The 16,838-nt window shown below is 40.1% G+C and overlaps 1 protein-coding gene across 2 annotated transcripts in view; it reads left to right on the forward strand.

Annotated features, from left to right (window-relative positions):
* The first annotated feature begins 11,491 nt into the window (after positions 1–11,491).
* PRDM6 (PR/SET domain 6) overlaps positions 11,492–16,838 on the forward strand; it is an 83,930-nt gene continuing 78,583 nt past the window's right edge. For both annotated transcript variants that reach the window (XM_072119745.1, XM_072119824.1), the window contains exons 1-2: positions 11,492–11,613; positions 12,256–12,709. In XM_072119745.1, the coding sequence (XP_071975846.1) occupies positions 12,265–12,709 (445 nt within the window). In that variant the 5' untranslated portion in view covers positions 11,492–11,613; positions 12,256–12,264. The remainder of the gene's footprint in view (positions 11,614–12,255; positions 12,710–16,838) is intronic.

Below are 16,838 nucleotides of genomic sequence, written 5' to 3' on the forward strand. Positions count from 1 at the left end.
TCAGACCTCAGGTCAGCTTAATGTGCCCCATCAGACCTCAGGTCAGCTTAATGTGCCCCATCAGACCTCAGGTCAGCCATTTCTGCCCCTATCCATCAGACCTCAGGTCAGCCATTTCTGCCCCTATCCATCAGACCTCAAGTCTGCCATTTCTGCCCCCATCAGACCTCAGTTCAGCCGTTTCTGCCCCTATCCATCAGACCTCAGGTCAGCCGTTTCTGCCCCCATCAGACCTATCCACAACCCCCCCCCCGGGGCCCCAGCCACAAAATATATTTACAAAAAGAAAAAGGCTGCTCCGGTCTTCTTCTCGTTCTCTTGCGCGCGCCTTCTTCTCCTGCAGACAGTGTGTGATCCCGCGAGACCAGGCTGTGACCCAGCACTGGATCTCGCGGGATCACACAGCCAGCCCAGGAGGAAGCGCGCAGAGACCGACGCGACGCTGACGGCAGGGTAAGCATGAAAGAACTGTACGCAGCGCACTGCGCACTCCCCCCCCCCCAGGGCCGATTCTAGCATATTTGCTGCCTGAGGCGAATATTAAAATGCTGCCCCCCCCCCTCCGCTACCTGTTCAGAAAATGCTGAAAACTTTACTAACAATTAACATCCCTACAGACAGCTCCCTGACACTGTGTGACTGACTACAGGATCTGGGAGTCATTAGTGGCATCTAGTACCTTATAGATCACAATCTCTTCCATCAGGAGGACTTTATTCCAGGTTCTCCAATCCATGACGTATCACAGGTGAATTCACAGCTGGATATCTTCAGCTCCGTGCAGCATCTCCACCCGGCGTCCCTAAAAATACCACAGTCACTTACAGTATAAAGTCTCCTGGATAACAACACTGCGCTCCTAAATAACCCTCACAACACAAGTGACCGCACGCTACCCCACATAGAACACATCCCCTCATTATATATAAATATTCTACTGGAATTATAGCATGTACAGCACCAATCAATATACAACACCCCTAATTTATTAATACAGACCCCCCCCCAATATTTGGTTTACATGATGCAAAGTAATCTATTGTATCTTATGAATAATATATCCCACCCAGTTATTATGTTACATGTGAATTTATATAGAGTACTACCCTGATTGAAGTAAATATATAGCACCTCCTAATGAATATATATATATAATTTATTTTTATAGGCCCCCCAGTATAAACAGTATCCAGCCCCATATAAATATATACAGCCCCCCCAGAATAAACAGAATCTGGCCCCATATAAATATATACCCCCCCCCCAAGAATAAACAGAATCTGGTCCCATATAAATATATACAGCCCCCCAGAATAAACAGAGTATGGCCCCCGATATAAATATATACAGCCCCCCAGAATAAACAGAGTATGGCCCCCCATATAAATATATACAGCCCCCCAGAATAAACAGAATCTGGCCCCCCATATAAATATATACAGCCCCCCAGAATAAACAGAATCTGGCCCCCCATATAAATATATACAGCCCCCCTAGAATAAACAGAATCTGGCCCCATATAAATATATACAGCCCCCCTAGAATAAACAGAATCTGGCCCCCCCATATAAATATATACAGCCCCCCCCCCAGTGTAATAAGAATTTGGCCCCCCATATAAATATATACAGCCCCCCCCCCCAGTGTAATAAGAATTTGGCCCCCCATATAAATATATACACCCCCCCCCCCAGTGTAATAAGAATTTGGCCCCTCATATAAGTATATACAACCCCCCCCCCCCCCCAGGAAAAATGGGATCTGGCCCCTTATAACTATACACAGCCTCCCTAGTAAAAAAGTATATATCGAAGACAAACCCCCCCCCCCCGTTACAGTAGTAATCGCCCCCTAATATATATATTTAATTAATAATTGGACAATAAAAATAATAAAACTTGTACTTACCTCACGGCAGGGTGCTCCCACGGCGCGCGGCTCCCATATTCACGCGGCTCTTCTGGCAGCGGCTCTTCTGACACAGGCGCGTTACGTCATCATCAGCCGCCTGTGTCACTGCACTGTACGGAGCGACGCCAGCAGCCGTAAAGGCGCTGCGCCGCTCCGCATGTAAATCGCACCTGTTTCTTAAAGAGACAGGTGCGATTTATCTGAAGGGAGATTCGGGCGCCAGCGGGCGCCCGAATCGCCCAGATTGGAGCTGCAAAATGCCGCTTTTAAAGAGGGCCGCATTCTGCCGCCCGAGGCGAGATTTTCATCTCGCCTCATGGCAGATGCGGCCCTGCGGGCCCCCCCCTAGTGTCTTAGAGTCCGGGCCCCATAGGGCAGTACCAGTTGTACTGCCCTATCGGCGGCCCTGCGTATACCCAAGATTTGTAATTTGACTGCAGATAACAAACCTCATACAGCTCTGGAAATGGCAAAAGTTATGGCCTTAGGAGGGTGAGGAGTAAATAAAAAACAAAGGGCTGCAGTATTAAAAGGGTAAAAGAACTGGGGTACGTTGTATCCCAAATACATTGAGTGGCAAGACGGGCAATGGTCACTGCTGCACCATTTACTGTCTATGGCACTGGCAGAGATAGCTGAGTCTGGTGCCATAGATATGAATAGAGCAGCAGGGGGCATGTTGTACTCTGATTATTTGTGGTACGACAGACCCCAATTCTTGTGATTCATGGGTACCCAATTGATAATTTGCAGTTCACCCCTGCCAGAGTGCCCCACTCTGCCATTGACTGCACCTGCTGTCACACACCCACTTGGTGTGGAGATGGCGTAAGGGGGAAAATAGCCCCCCCCAGAATTGTCCAGAAATTGCGCCTATTTCAGGGCTTACGCGTACAAGCCCTTATAAATCCCCCCATTGAGTATAGAGAATCTGACCGGCTGCATTTTAATCCAGCCCAAGATCGGAATTAACTAGAGACATTTTAGACCAAGGAACCAAAAATATAAAATGTGTTAAAATAAATATTTGATGATTTAATAAGTTTTCTTTTATCTACCCTCTCTGGGTCATGTCATGTAGTATTATAGGCTCTGTGTGTTCCCAACAAGTAAATTCTGCCTATTCTCTTCAGTCCAAGAAATTCGAAGGGTTGACACAGGTTAATATGTTCACACATTGCTAATACCTGCCATTTACTGCCATTACATCATGATATGTTTTCTTCCAGGGTCCTGCTACAGACCCCAGAAGAATAGGCTTTTATTACTAGCATGTTCCCAAGTGTAGTAAGCTTTACATTAATACCAGCGCTAAGCCCTGTACATGATAGGGAGGTAAATAGTTCACTCTCACCTCCCCCATGTATAATACTTGCATTTAAGCTTTAAAGGAATGTTCTAGGTGAAGTGTGTAACTTTTTACAGTTTACTTTTGGAATATTGGATGTCAAAGAGTATTCATTAAATTGTGTGATTATTTCATGTGTATCCTTAAATATGGTCATTAATGGTGTTACATTGAATCATTTTTTGGAAGAATATAGCTTTATACTTGCCTGCTGCCTATTATGAAATGAATGACCGATCAGGGAAAGAATGCTCGATGGGGACACGCAAGTTACCACATCTGACCTCTACTATTCACTCACTGATGGTGCATGTCCAGCATCAGGGGCGTAACTACAGTGGTAGCAGCCATAGCAGGCGCTTTGGGGCCCGCAGTGTCAGGGGGCCCTGTCATCCAACCTAACACAATAAAGAATGGAGGATGTGCACCATTATATCTATATTGTACTGCACATGTCCTGCATAATATGTATATAACATATACTGTGATGTATATATGCTGTATCTGTGATGTGTATATGGTCTCTGTATACACTGTATGTATGTGTATATGCACATGAGTGTATTTATATGTGATTGTAACTCGCATGTGTGAGTATACTAATATTTATATTTTTTAAGTGGGAAGGGGGCCCCATGCAGTAGCCCGCTAGGGGGCCCTGTCTCTCCTAGTTACGCCACTGTCCAGCATGTACTTGCCCGTTACTTTATGCACTTGAGTAGAATTGTCTTTTTAATGCATAAAGAAACGGCACACTCGCCAAGGAAAAGTGCTGAGGCTGACATCACCTCTCGTCACCTATTGCCGCCTTTTAATTTATTCTACCCGCAATGTAATAGTCCCTCCTGCTCCTGCCTGAGGAGGTAGCAGCATCAGAGAGCTGGGGCTTGGAGAGAGCGGGGTGGGAGCAGGAGGTGCAATAACATTGCAAGGCGCTCAGGTGGTGTCACATCCAGTGGCTCCAGCTAATTTACATATTTTTTAAATGCTTTTTCTTTATAAGTGTGCCGTTACTTCATGCACTAAAAACGGTTCCCCTTAGTGCATAAATAAACGGCACTTAAGTGCTGGACATCTACCATCAATGAAACTGATGGTGGATGTCCTTTAAATAAATCTGTTATTTTCATAAAAATATCTTCCCTTGAATAATCCCTTGAAAACCATTTTTTTGGACTTTTTTAGCTTTCCGGTTGTTCACTGTTCTTCTTCCACAAGCCACATCTTTTATATTTTTTCATGTACAAAGCTGTGTGAGGGCTTGTTATCTGCAGGACATATTGGGGGAGATTTACTTACCCGGTCCAGTCGCGATCCAGCGGTGGGTTCTCTGACACTGATTCGGGTCCAGCCGGGATTCACTAAGGTCCGTGCGCCCGATATCCACTAGGTGTCGCAGCTGCGCCAAGGTCCGCTGGAGTTCACCTTCTATTTCTTGGTGCAGGTAAGTGCGTGTCAAGTGACACTTTTTAAAAAAAAAATACCACGATATTTCCGAATCCGTCGGGTTTTCCGCCAGTCACGCCCCCCAATTTCCGTTGCATGAATGCCGGCGCCGAAGCGCCACAATCCGATCGTGTGCGCCAAAAAAAGGGGCAATTTGTCGCAAATTGGAAAAATTCGGGAAACCCGACGAAAATAGCGATTTGGGCCCTTAGTAAATGACACCCTTTGTATTTTCTACAGGCACCATTTAATATTATGTGATATATACCCAATTTGTACGCTTGAATGTTTTTTTTTAAACACTCGACCAACTAATAGGGTGTACAAAGTACAGCTCATCAGTCTTATATTCCAACAGATTAATCCTCCAACATCAGACACAATGGGGGTCATTTACTAAGGGCCCGATTCACGTTTTCCCGACGTGTTACCAGAATATTTCCGATTTGAGGACGATTTTCCCTGAATTGCCCCAGGATTTTGGTGCACGCGATCAGATTGTGGCGCATCGGCCCCGGCATGCACGCAACGGAAATCGGGGGGCGTGGCCGAACGAAAACCCGACGGATTCGGAAAAACCGCCGCATTTAAAAAAAAATGTGTAGCGAAAATTGCACTTACCTTCACTCAGCCCGGCTCGGTGAACTCCATCGCGTTCCGATGCTCCACCTGGTAAACGTCGGAGGAACTACCTTAATAAATCCCGGCCGGACCCGAATCCAGCGCAGAAAACGCGCCGCTGGATCGCGAATGGACTGGGTAAGTAAATCTGCCCCAATAATTAATCTGCGGCAGCAGAGAAGGGTCTAGTTCTACTCTGTACTGGTCTAAAGAGCGACGCATGAATACATCTCCCCCTGAAAGAAATAACTCATTGGGGCACATGTATCATTTGTTTTCTTTAGCCACTTTTTTAAACTTAGCTGCAGTCGGCATACTTTAGCAATGCTATGAATCTGTCTAAATTTTACGTTGAAATACATGTTTTTTTGTCTCTGTTTTACAAGTTTTTTTTTTATTTTTAGCAACTTTTAAAGGCAGTTTTGGATCTAAGCATGGGTTAGATCGTTTTGCTGCTAAAAAGTCTCTCATTTTCTTTAAAAAAGTTGCAAAAAAAGAAAACATCTGTCTTGTGCAACAGACACAACCACTGGTAACTTCTTAATGTGGTCGCAAAATACACCCAAAAATTTTTTAAAAACTGCAAAAAGAAGGGGAAAAAACAAGTCAAAATTTCCATCTTTATTTAAATTTCATTCTGGATTAGTTAGCAGTTTCCCCTTCCACAGACTCTTATTCTTGGTCAGTGTTGATGATAAAAGGCATGCATTGATCTCAAGATCTTTATGTATCTTGAGAATAAGCCAGTAGATATTCCATAAATTTATTTTTAGAAAAATTACTTACAGACATGCCGGTTAAAGCAACTCCTCTATCAAATTCAATCTTGATAAACCAGATACACTTACTTAGAGATGCTAGCACTGCGACTGTGGTAATTTGTTATTCATGGCCTTCTTCTGTCAAAAATAAAATGTAAAAGCGATGCTAAGGAGCTTAAAATGCTCATGGGGTTCTTACCAGACCTCCATGCTACAGATTCACAGGCTGTTACCCTGAGCAGGAGCACTTCCCCCTCCCACTGCCTGCTGAAACATCCTTTTAGATTAGATTACAGTTCTGACGGAGTAGGGGGGGAGTCAGTGTTACAGCCTGTGAATCTGCAGGAGGGAGTGGTTCTGGTGACACCTTCAGAACCCTTCATGCTCATTAACATAATTGTAAAAGTTAATTTTAGAAGGAACGAGACAATGGAGAACCGATATAAGAAGATTACCAGTCACAGTGTCTGGATCTATGAGAAAGTGTCCCTGGTTTATCATGCTTTGTTTTTGATTTCCTTTAAGTAGTTCAGTGGTTTGGTAAATTATTGTGTTACATCATAGCTTCATTTTATATTATTTTACTTGTCTTGTAATTAATCAAAGTAAAAATATATCCTATATACATACAGTTCATATTGAGATATTTTCAAATATTAACCCTGTCTTCCTCACATTCAGCAGAGAGGAGAGTGCCCTCTAGTGGTGCAGTGAAATTAAATTTAGCCAGCTGTGAAGCGAGATGAGATAAAATCTCTATGTATTGAGGCCATAACACACATCAGTTTTGTGCCACCAGCTGCTTTACACTTGAATGTGACACAACTGATGACATTTTTGTGCACTTCATGATCCAACATCCATAATATGCATTCTACATTTTTCTGCCAGATGTCAGAAACAGTCTCATAGATTACAATGGGATTATCTCAAGCATCATTTTTCCCCTCCATTTCAAAGGGACAATGCCAGACCAACATGTAACCAGCCTAAACTGTATATTTACATATTACATATGTCTGCTAGATTGATATTGATTATCAACACAATATACTATATACATATTCATAACATTGCTTAAGAGTGATATCAGTAAATACAGCAATTTTACCTTGGATCATCCATCAGTGGATAAAAGGGAAGATGTTTCCCCCTATTCACATTGGAGAATAGAATAAAGAATTATTCTCAGAATTTGTTTATGTCTTCTATAAATTATTTTATAATTATAATTAATATTAAGAGTCTGTCTGCACAGAAGCACATGGATACATTTCCTATAAAATCTCTATGACTTTAATGTTTTTCTGTGATTCTAACATCATCTTTGTTAAGTTACAGGACTATATGTGTGTTTTATGTCTGTAATACAGACGTTTTTAAGGAGGGCAAAATTATGCCTGTATGCGAAATCTATTGTCCATGTGAATATTTATAAGCAAGACAAGGCAAAATAGATGTTTAATCCCCTCCTTAAAGGGATTGGCCACCTAATTTTTTGTCTTTTAAAACAGAAACGCAAAAAATAAAAGCATACTTACCTCTTTTTGCTCCACCATTTCCAGAGCCAGCTGCCCCTTTTTATGTGTTTACCCCATCATATGACCTCAACATGATAGGTCATGTGCACTGAGGTCATCGCTGAGGCCTGTGATTCACTGTGCCACAAATGGGAAATCCAGGAGCAGCCAGTGCCGTACATGGTAGAGGGGGATAGGTGAGTAGTCTTTACTTTTATGTGTGCCCTCTCTCTCTCTATTGCACAGTTAGAAGAGATTAAAAAAATGTTGGATACCCCTCTAAGAAAAGTGGCACTATACAAATCAGCAGATTACAACTTTTTGTCCCTATGAGGGTTATCAGTATGTGGGAAGAATCTGGAATACCTGTACATGGAATTATAGGAAAAATGCAGTCTTCATGAGTATATTACCCATGGTTGGGATAAAACCCAAGACCTTAGTGCTGGGAGGCAACAGTACAAAGCTCTGACCCATTATGCTTCTACTTATAGTATCAATTAACAAGTGGTCCAAGAGATTTCCAAAAAAGCAGCAATCTATTTCTGATCTAATTTACTGAACTTAATATTGGTATAAGTATTATACCAGCAAAAGTTGTGGTCTAATTTGATAGACTGTCCTAAAACTTAATTAAAAGGGTTTTTTTTGTTTTTATCCTGGGATGTACTGTGTAAATATAACATTGTAGATTTGTATTTCTGGTAACTGTTTATGACAAGTTATTGACAGGACAGGAGAATTTCTAGAAGATGTGTGTAAATCAGAGGGATAGAGGAGGTAAGTGCACACTACAAGGCAGATTTGCAGTTAAATATAGCTTGTAGCATAACATGGCTTAGGAGTTCAGCAGGGAAGACTGGTGTATATGGTTTATAGGAATAGCATGGTGTATGAGCTATAGCTACAGCATTAGTTATACATACACCCATCAGCAGTACAGGCATGGGCTCAGAGATGTATGTATGTGTGATCAGGACAACATAAGAAAACATGTGTCTGAACAGCAGCATTGAGAATAGGGTATAAGGAGCATAAGATGGGAGGGTGGTCTTAAATCCCCTAAGAATACATGTCTGTATTAATGAATTATTAACGCTGCAGTCCATGACCTTCCTCTATGATGAGGAGAAGCCTGAGGTCCCAGGAAAAGCTGCTGAGTTCTTTATTGGCCTCCTGTCACAGGCTGCAGCCATTAGTCTTTATGGGATTAGGAGAATTAATTAATATGAAATGCTAACTTTTTAATTGAGTGTCAAGCGAAATCAGATGAGAGGAGGCTCCAGCGTTTATTCCTTCTTCCTTGGAGATGATACATTGGGATCCTTAATTTATTGATCCCAGCTCCTCTGCTTGCTGCATTTATCCTATAGGTCATTAATCACTGAAGAAAAACCTCCCCAGGTCTCCCCATGTATCCCCGGTACCTGAAATGCACAACAATTACAACTTCACTCGATTTAATCATTTTTACTAAGTGTGATGCTGGGCTTATATATCCTAAAAATTGTGATAGGACCACAAACCACATGGGACAAAAAGTGACTAATATAACTATAAGGATCACCTGAACTGACACATAGCAAATGATGGGAGCATAGGCTATAATCATGAATGCAACAAAATGTGCATAAGAAGCTTATACCACAATGATCTATCCAACTACATACATCTATATTGTTAAGGGTATATTCATATAAACCTGAAATAATATTCTAGAAAATAATTTCCTTATATAAGATATAATATAGTTACTATAGATACTGTTACAGTTCTTACTTCTAAATGTAATGCAATTTAATCGAAATAAAACAATATAATACAAAGTGTATATTCATTGTAATCTTGTATAATATTGTATCAGATATTTCCCTGTGTTTCTAGATAATATTAATAATATTATTAAGGGAAAACAGAGCAGGAGAGGTTATTTTTTATTAGAGGGTAAGGAATTACATATTTTTTTCATTAATCTAGTCAGCAAATATAGAATTAGTGTCTTTATACTAAATGTATCTGACTTCAAAATTGAACATAGAGCTACAATAGAATGAATGAAATGTATTATACTATATAAAGTAAGGAAGTATAACAACAATATACAATGCAATAGAATAAATACGAATTCTAACAGTTACACAATATAATATAGTAAACATTATTATATAAAAATTGTAGTTTGAGCTTTAGCTTCATAGAGGGAATATGAAAGTTTCCCCAATAATTCTATAAATGTATAATTCATCTAAGATCAGATATTACCTGTTCCTGCCGCACATTACCCTTGTCCAATCTCATGTTCTGTAGGTTAGAAAATGTTCAGGTTCAGGAACTGTTGGAAGGAGAAGAGTGGACTTGTTCATGATACTCAGGTACTGGAGATCAGCTGCTCTTTTCCGTTTTCACATAAATAATTATATACATAATAAGGGGAAAGTTTATTTGAGATCAGTGTTTGCTGTGGACCTTGTCCGTTCACATTCGATGTTTTCTTGAAGCAAAAAGTATTAATATTAATATGAACAAAAATAATCTATTTTCTACTGTACAATTTCTTATTACTAAGACATCAAGAGCCTCCCACTGACATGACAACATTTATTCACAAAGGAACGAAATAACAAAGCACAAGGATAGAACATACACAGTACATAGATAAACCACATACAAAACTAAGAACATGATTGAACCTATATAATACAGGGCAAAAAATATACAAAGGGATACAATCTACACAGTACAAATATAGAAAATACACAGTAGTGAGATAAAAGATTAATAATAGGAAGATTAAACGTGCAAAGTATAAGGATAGAGCTATACAGAGGAAGAATGTATACTACGTGCATGCATATATCACACACTGAGGTAAAACATACAATGTACAGAGATCGAGCATACAGATTTTAGTACATAGATATGCAGGAACATATAGTACTAGTATAGAACATTTACTGTACAGATATATACCATACACAGTATATTAACTATTCAAAATGTACAAATAGCAGATATACAGTATACAGTACAGATATACAGTACGTTCATCCTACAATTACAGCCATACAACATTTTAGATTTTACATACTCAACATAAGAATAAAATATACACAGTATAGTGCATGCACATTGCAGAACATTCCCAGTGCAAAGAACACAAAGAACACATATACAGAATACATGGTTACAGCATACAGAGTATAGGTATATAACCTACACAGTATGGTGCATGCACAGTGCAGGAATACAACATACCCAGTGCAGAGCGACCATATACCAAGTACAGGGTTACAAAATACAAAGTATACTGTAGGGATAAAACCTACACAGTACCTGGTTACAACATAAACAGCACAGGCATACAATATACAGGACCTCATTACATGAAACTAATAGTACATTTACATGATGTCTATGAAGTGTAAGCATGAATGAGAATAATGTGCATGTATTATCTTACTCTACTGTATGACACATTCCACTCTTCTACAGCTCCATAAGTATGTATAGAAAAACTTCATCTCTATACACTTACTGCATTATATGGGATTAGCCCTTTATTATTGGACAATGGGTTAATCTTCATGAAATCAAGTAACAAAGCATAATGCTAAAAATCCTAAATAATATACAGGCATTATAGATAGTCAGATATTGTCATTACTAAGAAGGAGACCAGCGTGTCCTACTATGTGTAGAATGAAACTTCCCATAACATTAGCTGCACGGAAGGGACATATCAGCTGGGCTGTGGAGCTTGCACTCTGTATGCAGGAGCTGTAGCAGGGGGTGGTGGAGGTGTGACAGAGAAGGGTTAATGCCCCCCCCCCTGTGTGTGCAGCAGGAGTGTGCCAGAGAGCAGCTCAGCCTCCAGCCCTGCACAGTGTGCTCAGAGCCTGCCCAGCCTCACACAGCTCCATCCACTGCTGCTCTGGATCTCCCCGGCTCAGAGCTGGACCTGTACACCCTCCTCCTCGGAGACCTGACTTGGAGGGAACATTCCCAGGTAGGTGCTCACCTGTGTGTATATGTACCATGCTAGACATGTGCGCTGTCTGTCAGGTGCGGAACATATGCAGCAGAAGTTACCCATAGCACAAGTGCATTCATGGAATACAGTATACAGCAACTTTTATAAAAATGACTCTATGTATAACTGCATTACATCAGTATATAACATATCTGCCAGCACGTGTGTAATGCACATATACTCCTGTACGTAGGGAAAATGTACACATGTGACTACATGCAAGGTAGAGTACATGCACTAAACATATCATATGGTATATACACACACACACACATACATTTGTAGGTAGATGAGTGACTGCTGTGTTGTATGATGCAGGTGGTGACTGCTGTGTGGTGCGATGCAGGTAGTCACTGCTGTGTTGTATGATGCCGGTGGTTACTGCTGTATGATGCAGGTAGTTACTGCTATGTTGTGTGATGCAGGTGGTGACTGTTGTGTTGTATTACCAGGTGGGCACTGCTGTGTTGTATTAAGCTGGTGGGGACTGCTGTTTTGCATGCTGCAGGTGGTTACTGCTATACTGTATTATGTAGGTGGGGACTGCTGTGTTGTATTACCAGGTGGGGGCTGCTGTGTTGTATTACCAGGTGGTGACTGCTATATTGTATTCTGCAGGTGGTGGCCATGCTGAAGCCCGGGGAAGCAGCAGGCTCTGCCTTCCTGAAAGTGGACCCTGTGTACCTCCAGCACTGGCAGCAGCTCTTCCCCCAGACTCATCATGTGAAGGCCGGGGTCCTGAGCCACGTCCCGCTCCCGGAGCCCCCAGCAACTGAGAGCCTCCGCCTGCGCCCGGCCTCCCTTTCCTCTACTTCCTCGGCCTCCTCTACCCCTGCACCCTCTGCCCCTTCTTCACTGGCCGGGATCACCCCAATCCCCAATATGATGGGAGCTGCTCCAACTATGGAAGTCCCTGGACCACAGAGGAAAGAACTGGTGGCTTCCAGCTGTCAGGAGGGGACGACCCCCGGCCGCCTGCAGTGCACCCCTGAGGAGCTGGACTATTATCTGTATGGACAGCAGAGGATGGAGATCATTCCACTCAGCAACCCCACCAGTGACCCCAACAACCGTATGTACCCCTACTGTCACCTTTCTTATAGCTTTCTATGCATAATGTCACCCCACCAGTGACCCCCAACAACCGTATGTACCCCTACTGTCACCTTCCTTATAGCTTTCTATGCATAATGTCACCCCACCAGGGACCCCAACAACCGTATGTACCCCTACTGACACCTTCCATATTTCTTTCTTTACATAATGTCACCCCACCAGTGACCTCAATATTGTCACCTTCATATAACTTCTATACATAGTGTCAGTCCACTAGTGACCCCCACAACAACCCTACAGTATGTAGCTTTACTATTTCCAGTATATAACACACTTTAATACACCTTATATACACACAATATCACTCCAGCAACCACAGGAAATATTACTATAACTCATCACATACACAATACATGCAGGACATGTAGTTACCATACACGACCATATATCATGACCTTCTCCACTGCACACCATTACACTACACACATTATTACCCCACTATTCGTTCTCCTACCATCACCTGCTACATGTAGCTGAATACACTCCAGCTGAATATATAGGTTGTTTCATAAAGTGTAAAAGTTTACTTATAGATTTATAGTTGTAAAGAGAGGCTCACTCATCTGGCTGAATACAATATGATATGTACATTAAAACTAATATAAATGCTCAAAATTAGGACTATCCCATGGATAACACGATAGAATGTAACTACTAGAGATAAATACTATATTGACAGCTGAAGCCATGTATATTAGAAATGGTACTTTAAAAGAAATATCAACTATTTGTCATTGAAGAAAGTTACTTTCTATACTGTCGGGAGCTTTGAGTCATTAGTCACATTCTTACAGCATATAAAAAGAGGTAATTCTGCGGCAATTCTGTCAAATGTTACTAGTAGATAGATAGATACTGTATAATGATGGATCTGCAAGAACAAATAGTCATCTCGATAAAATGCAGGTATAATATGATATAGAAATGACCAATGTCCGGGTTGGTTTCAATAAAAAATGACCATATTATTATAAGACAGAGTGTAAAAAAATTACTATAGCTGCAATAATAGCAATCAATTATTACCGGTGTCCAAAGATAAAATACAATTTGATATTTTCATTGTAATTTGTTGTAATATATAAAGAAGGCTTTATAATTAAAGATATATCACTGATTATATTAATAAATTATATTATTATAAATTGAATATGTATTTGTTTGCATGTGTTTTGATTTCCACGTAATACAGAAAAAAAATTTGAGACCAAAAAAATTATACAATTTTAAGTTTCTATATAAAAGTTCCCAGATGTTTTGTAAACAATAAATATCATGTCACAACATGGATAATTATAGCATAACTTCAAGTAAAAATGACAAATAAGATATAAAAATTTTTTAGCGCTCAGAATAGATGGTAGTGGTGGTAATTATGCAATAAACACTAATCATCATCAAAATAACATATTATTATTACCATTACTTTTTAGTTTTATAATCATCACTTTTGACTTACAAATATTTTATCTTCACAACTTTGCCTGGTCCGGTACAATGTAAAGGGATGTGACCATTACTAGCAGACCCTCAGGAGGAATAAGTTTACTTACTACTCTGTTACTAATGATATTGCTTCATGGACCATATGTGGTTTCCCAATATTTTAGAGAGACGGAGAGAGTATATATATATATCTTGAAGTGTAGGACCTGCAGCACTGGAGATGATAACTTTCCTGTACACTACAGGTGTAGCAGAGTTGAGTTAGTAGTTGAGTAGTTGGATTATTTCCATACTCTATAGCACTCTAAGAGTCTATGTATAATATACAAACATGTATAACAAAAAGGCAACGTTAAGGTTGTAGCAAGTTGTGTTGTGTACCACATCTCACTACATCTGTTTTCTTCTATATCCGATTATGTGACCATATAACTAATATGATGATATCTATCTTCAGCTGCACTGCAACGGTCTGGACTACTGGCTGTGGCATACATTGCCTGGTACCGTGTTATTGGTTCTGTACCCAGCAGTATTACATGCCCCCCTCCCCATATAAAGGAGGACATACAGTCATATATTAGATTGAGGTTAGAAAAGGTGGTGGCTGTTTATTTAAGGTGATAAAATGGTCCATCAGCAGTAATCTCCATCGATATATGCCACAAGCAGATGAAGGATGAGGGGACAAGGCACAATTAATTGCCCTATAGTTTTGTAGGAGAGAGTGGAGCCAGCACAGAGACAGCATCGATCCCTGCTCCCAGCTCCTATTCATCATCTGTACATTGTATATGGGGGTCTCTCAGGGCCAGGGGTGCAGCCTTTATACACACAATATTCTCCTCTCAACCTCCTCCAGCTGACAACAAACATTTAATTCACTAATCAAATCAATCTTTAGGAGATGCTCCAACTCTTCTCTGTATATATATATATATATATATATATATATATATATATATATATACAGAGTGGTGGAGAGAGAGAGATAAGGGATCTTCTAGGAAAAAGGTTATTATAAATTTACAATTAAACCATCACCATTTATCTTACAATCCACACAAATGTACATAAGAAACTTCTCAAAGACTATTGTTCTCAAATAAACCGCAGGCTATTACCTTCTGTTATCAGCCAGTTCAGAGCATTTGCAGAGAATGATTTTATTAGCTGTGACTTTATATAAATAGTACATAATATACTTGTAAATTATTGTCACTAGCATAAACCACCACTACAGAATTACCTAAATGTAAAATTAAAAAATCTGGATAACTAATAGCATGTGAGGGCACTTGTCAGTTTTACCATCTGATGGCATGTGCCTCATTTTACACTTAGATTGTTGCCCATGTTATAATATGGGGAAGGTGTTAGGAAGTGATTTGGGAAGGTAATAATGGATCACAGCTTCTCCAGTATATAGGGGCCTTGTTAACCTGTAGGTGCCCTATACCATGAAGGGAAAGGCTTTGCGGATAGAATCATGTGGCTGGAGTTAGTGAAGGTGTAAGTTTTACAGCTGCTTTGTGGACCTTGTTAAATTCACACATCTTATGACTCCAAAAGAGTAGGGGGGAAAAACTAAAAAAAAATCATACAGGCACATGTTATAGACATAAATATAGAACTCCTTGTATCTACATGTGAATAAGGAATAGGCTGTAATAGAGGAAATATCAATGTATTATTGTTACAGGCTGGACTCATGCTAGTGCCTGTCCCCATGAGGCTCACAATCTATCTCACAGGCAAGTCACACACAGAGATACACAAAGGATGATGTTATAGGACACTCTTTGGAGTGTGGGAGGAAACGTACACATATGAATCCATGTAACTGGCTCCTGTCTGAATCTAGGCAATCTATACAAGTATAGGTCATTAATGGCCATCTACTCTATGAATGGCATTTTATTTTATTTTAGCAATCTTGAACATTTTGCTAAATCATTGTGTTGAGAAAACAACAAGAAATGTGAACAATGTTCTTGCAGTTTACAAGTTATAAAGGTGAAGCAAATCAAACTGCATGAACATTAGTATGGACACAACAGACTATAACAATGCAGGTTGCATTGTCTGTCTGTCTGTCTGTCTGTCTATCTATCCATCTGTCTATCTATCTGACTATCCATATCTATACATTTTCCAATGGAACTGTAACGCCTATGTCATATCAACTTACCCCTTATCTCATAACTATCTACATACATTATCTATCTATCATCTATATATCTATTCACCGATTGGACTGTCACACCTATGTCATATCAAACTACACCATCAGAACTAGCTATGAACAGTATCTACCTATCTAGTGAAAAGGAAAAAATAAGCAGTAATCTATCTATCATCTATCATCTATCTATCTATCTATCTATCTATCTATCTATCTATGTATTATAACATTGATGTTTTAGTATAATATGGGATATATACACATATGGTAGGCCGTGTCTACAATATTTCTACTATGGCTTTCCTAACAGTTGCATATGTTGGAGCTGATAGGGGCAGGGGATTATTAGCCTCTACATACTGACATATGGCTGAGTATATCTGTGTAGACAGTAGCTTTCATGCAGACTTTCCTTTCAGTTCAGGCTCCAGTAAATTTATGATCTACCTTATGA

Source organism: Engystomops pustulosus, chromosome 1, assembly GCF_040894005.1.
Source record: "Engystomops pustulosus chromosome 1, aEngPut4.maternal, whole genome shotgun sequence".
Classification (NCBI taxonomy): Eukaryota; Metazoa; Chordata; class Amphibia; order Anura; family Leptodactylidae; genus Engystomops; species Engystomops pustulosus.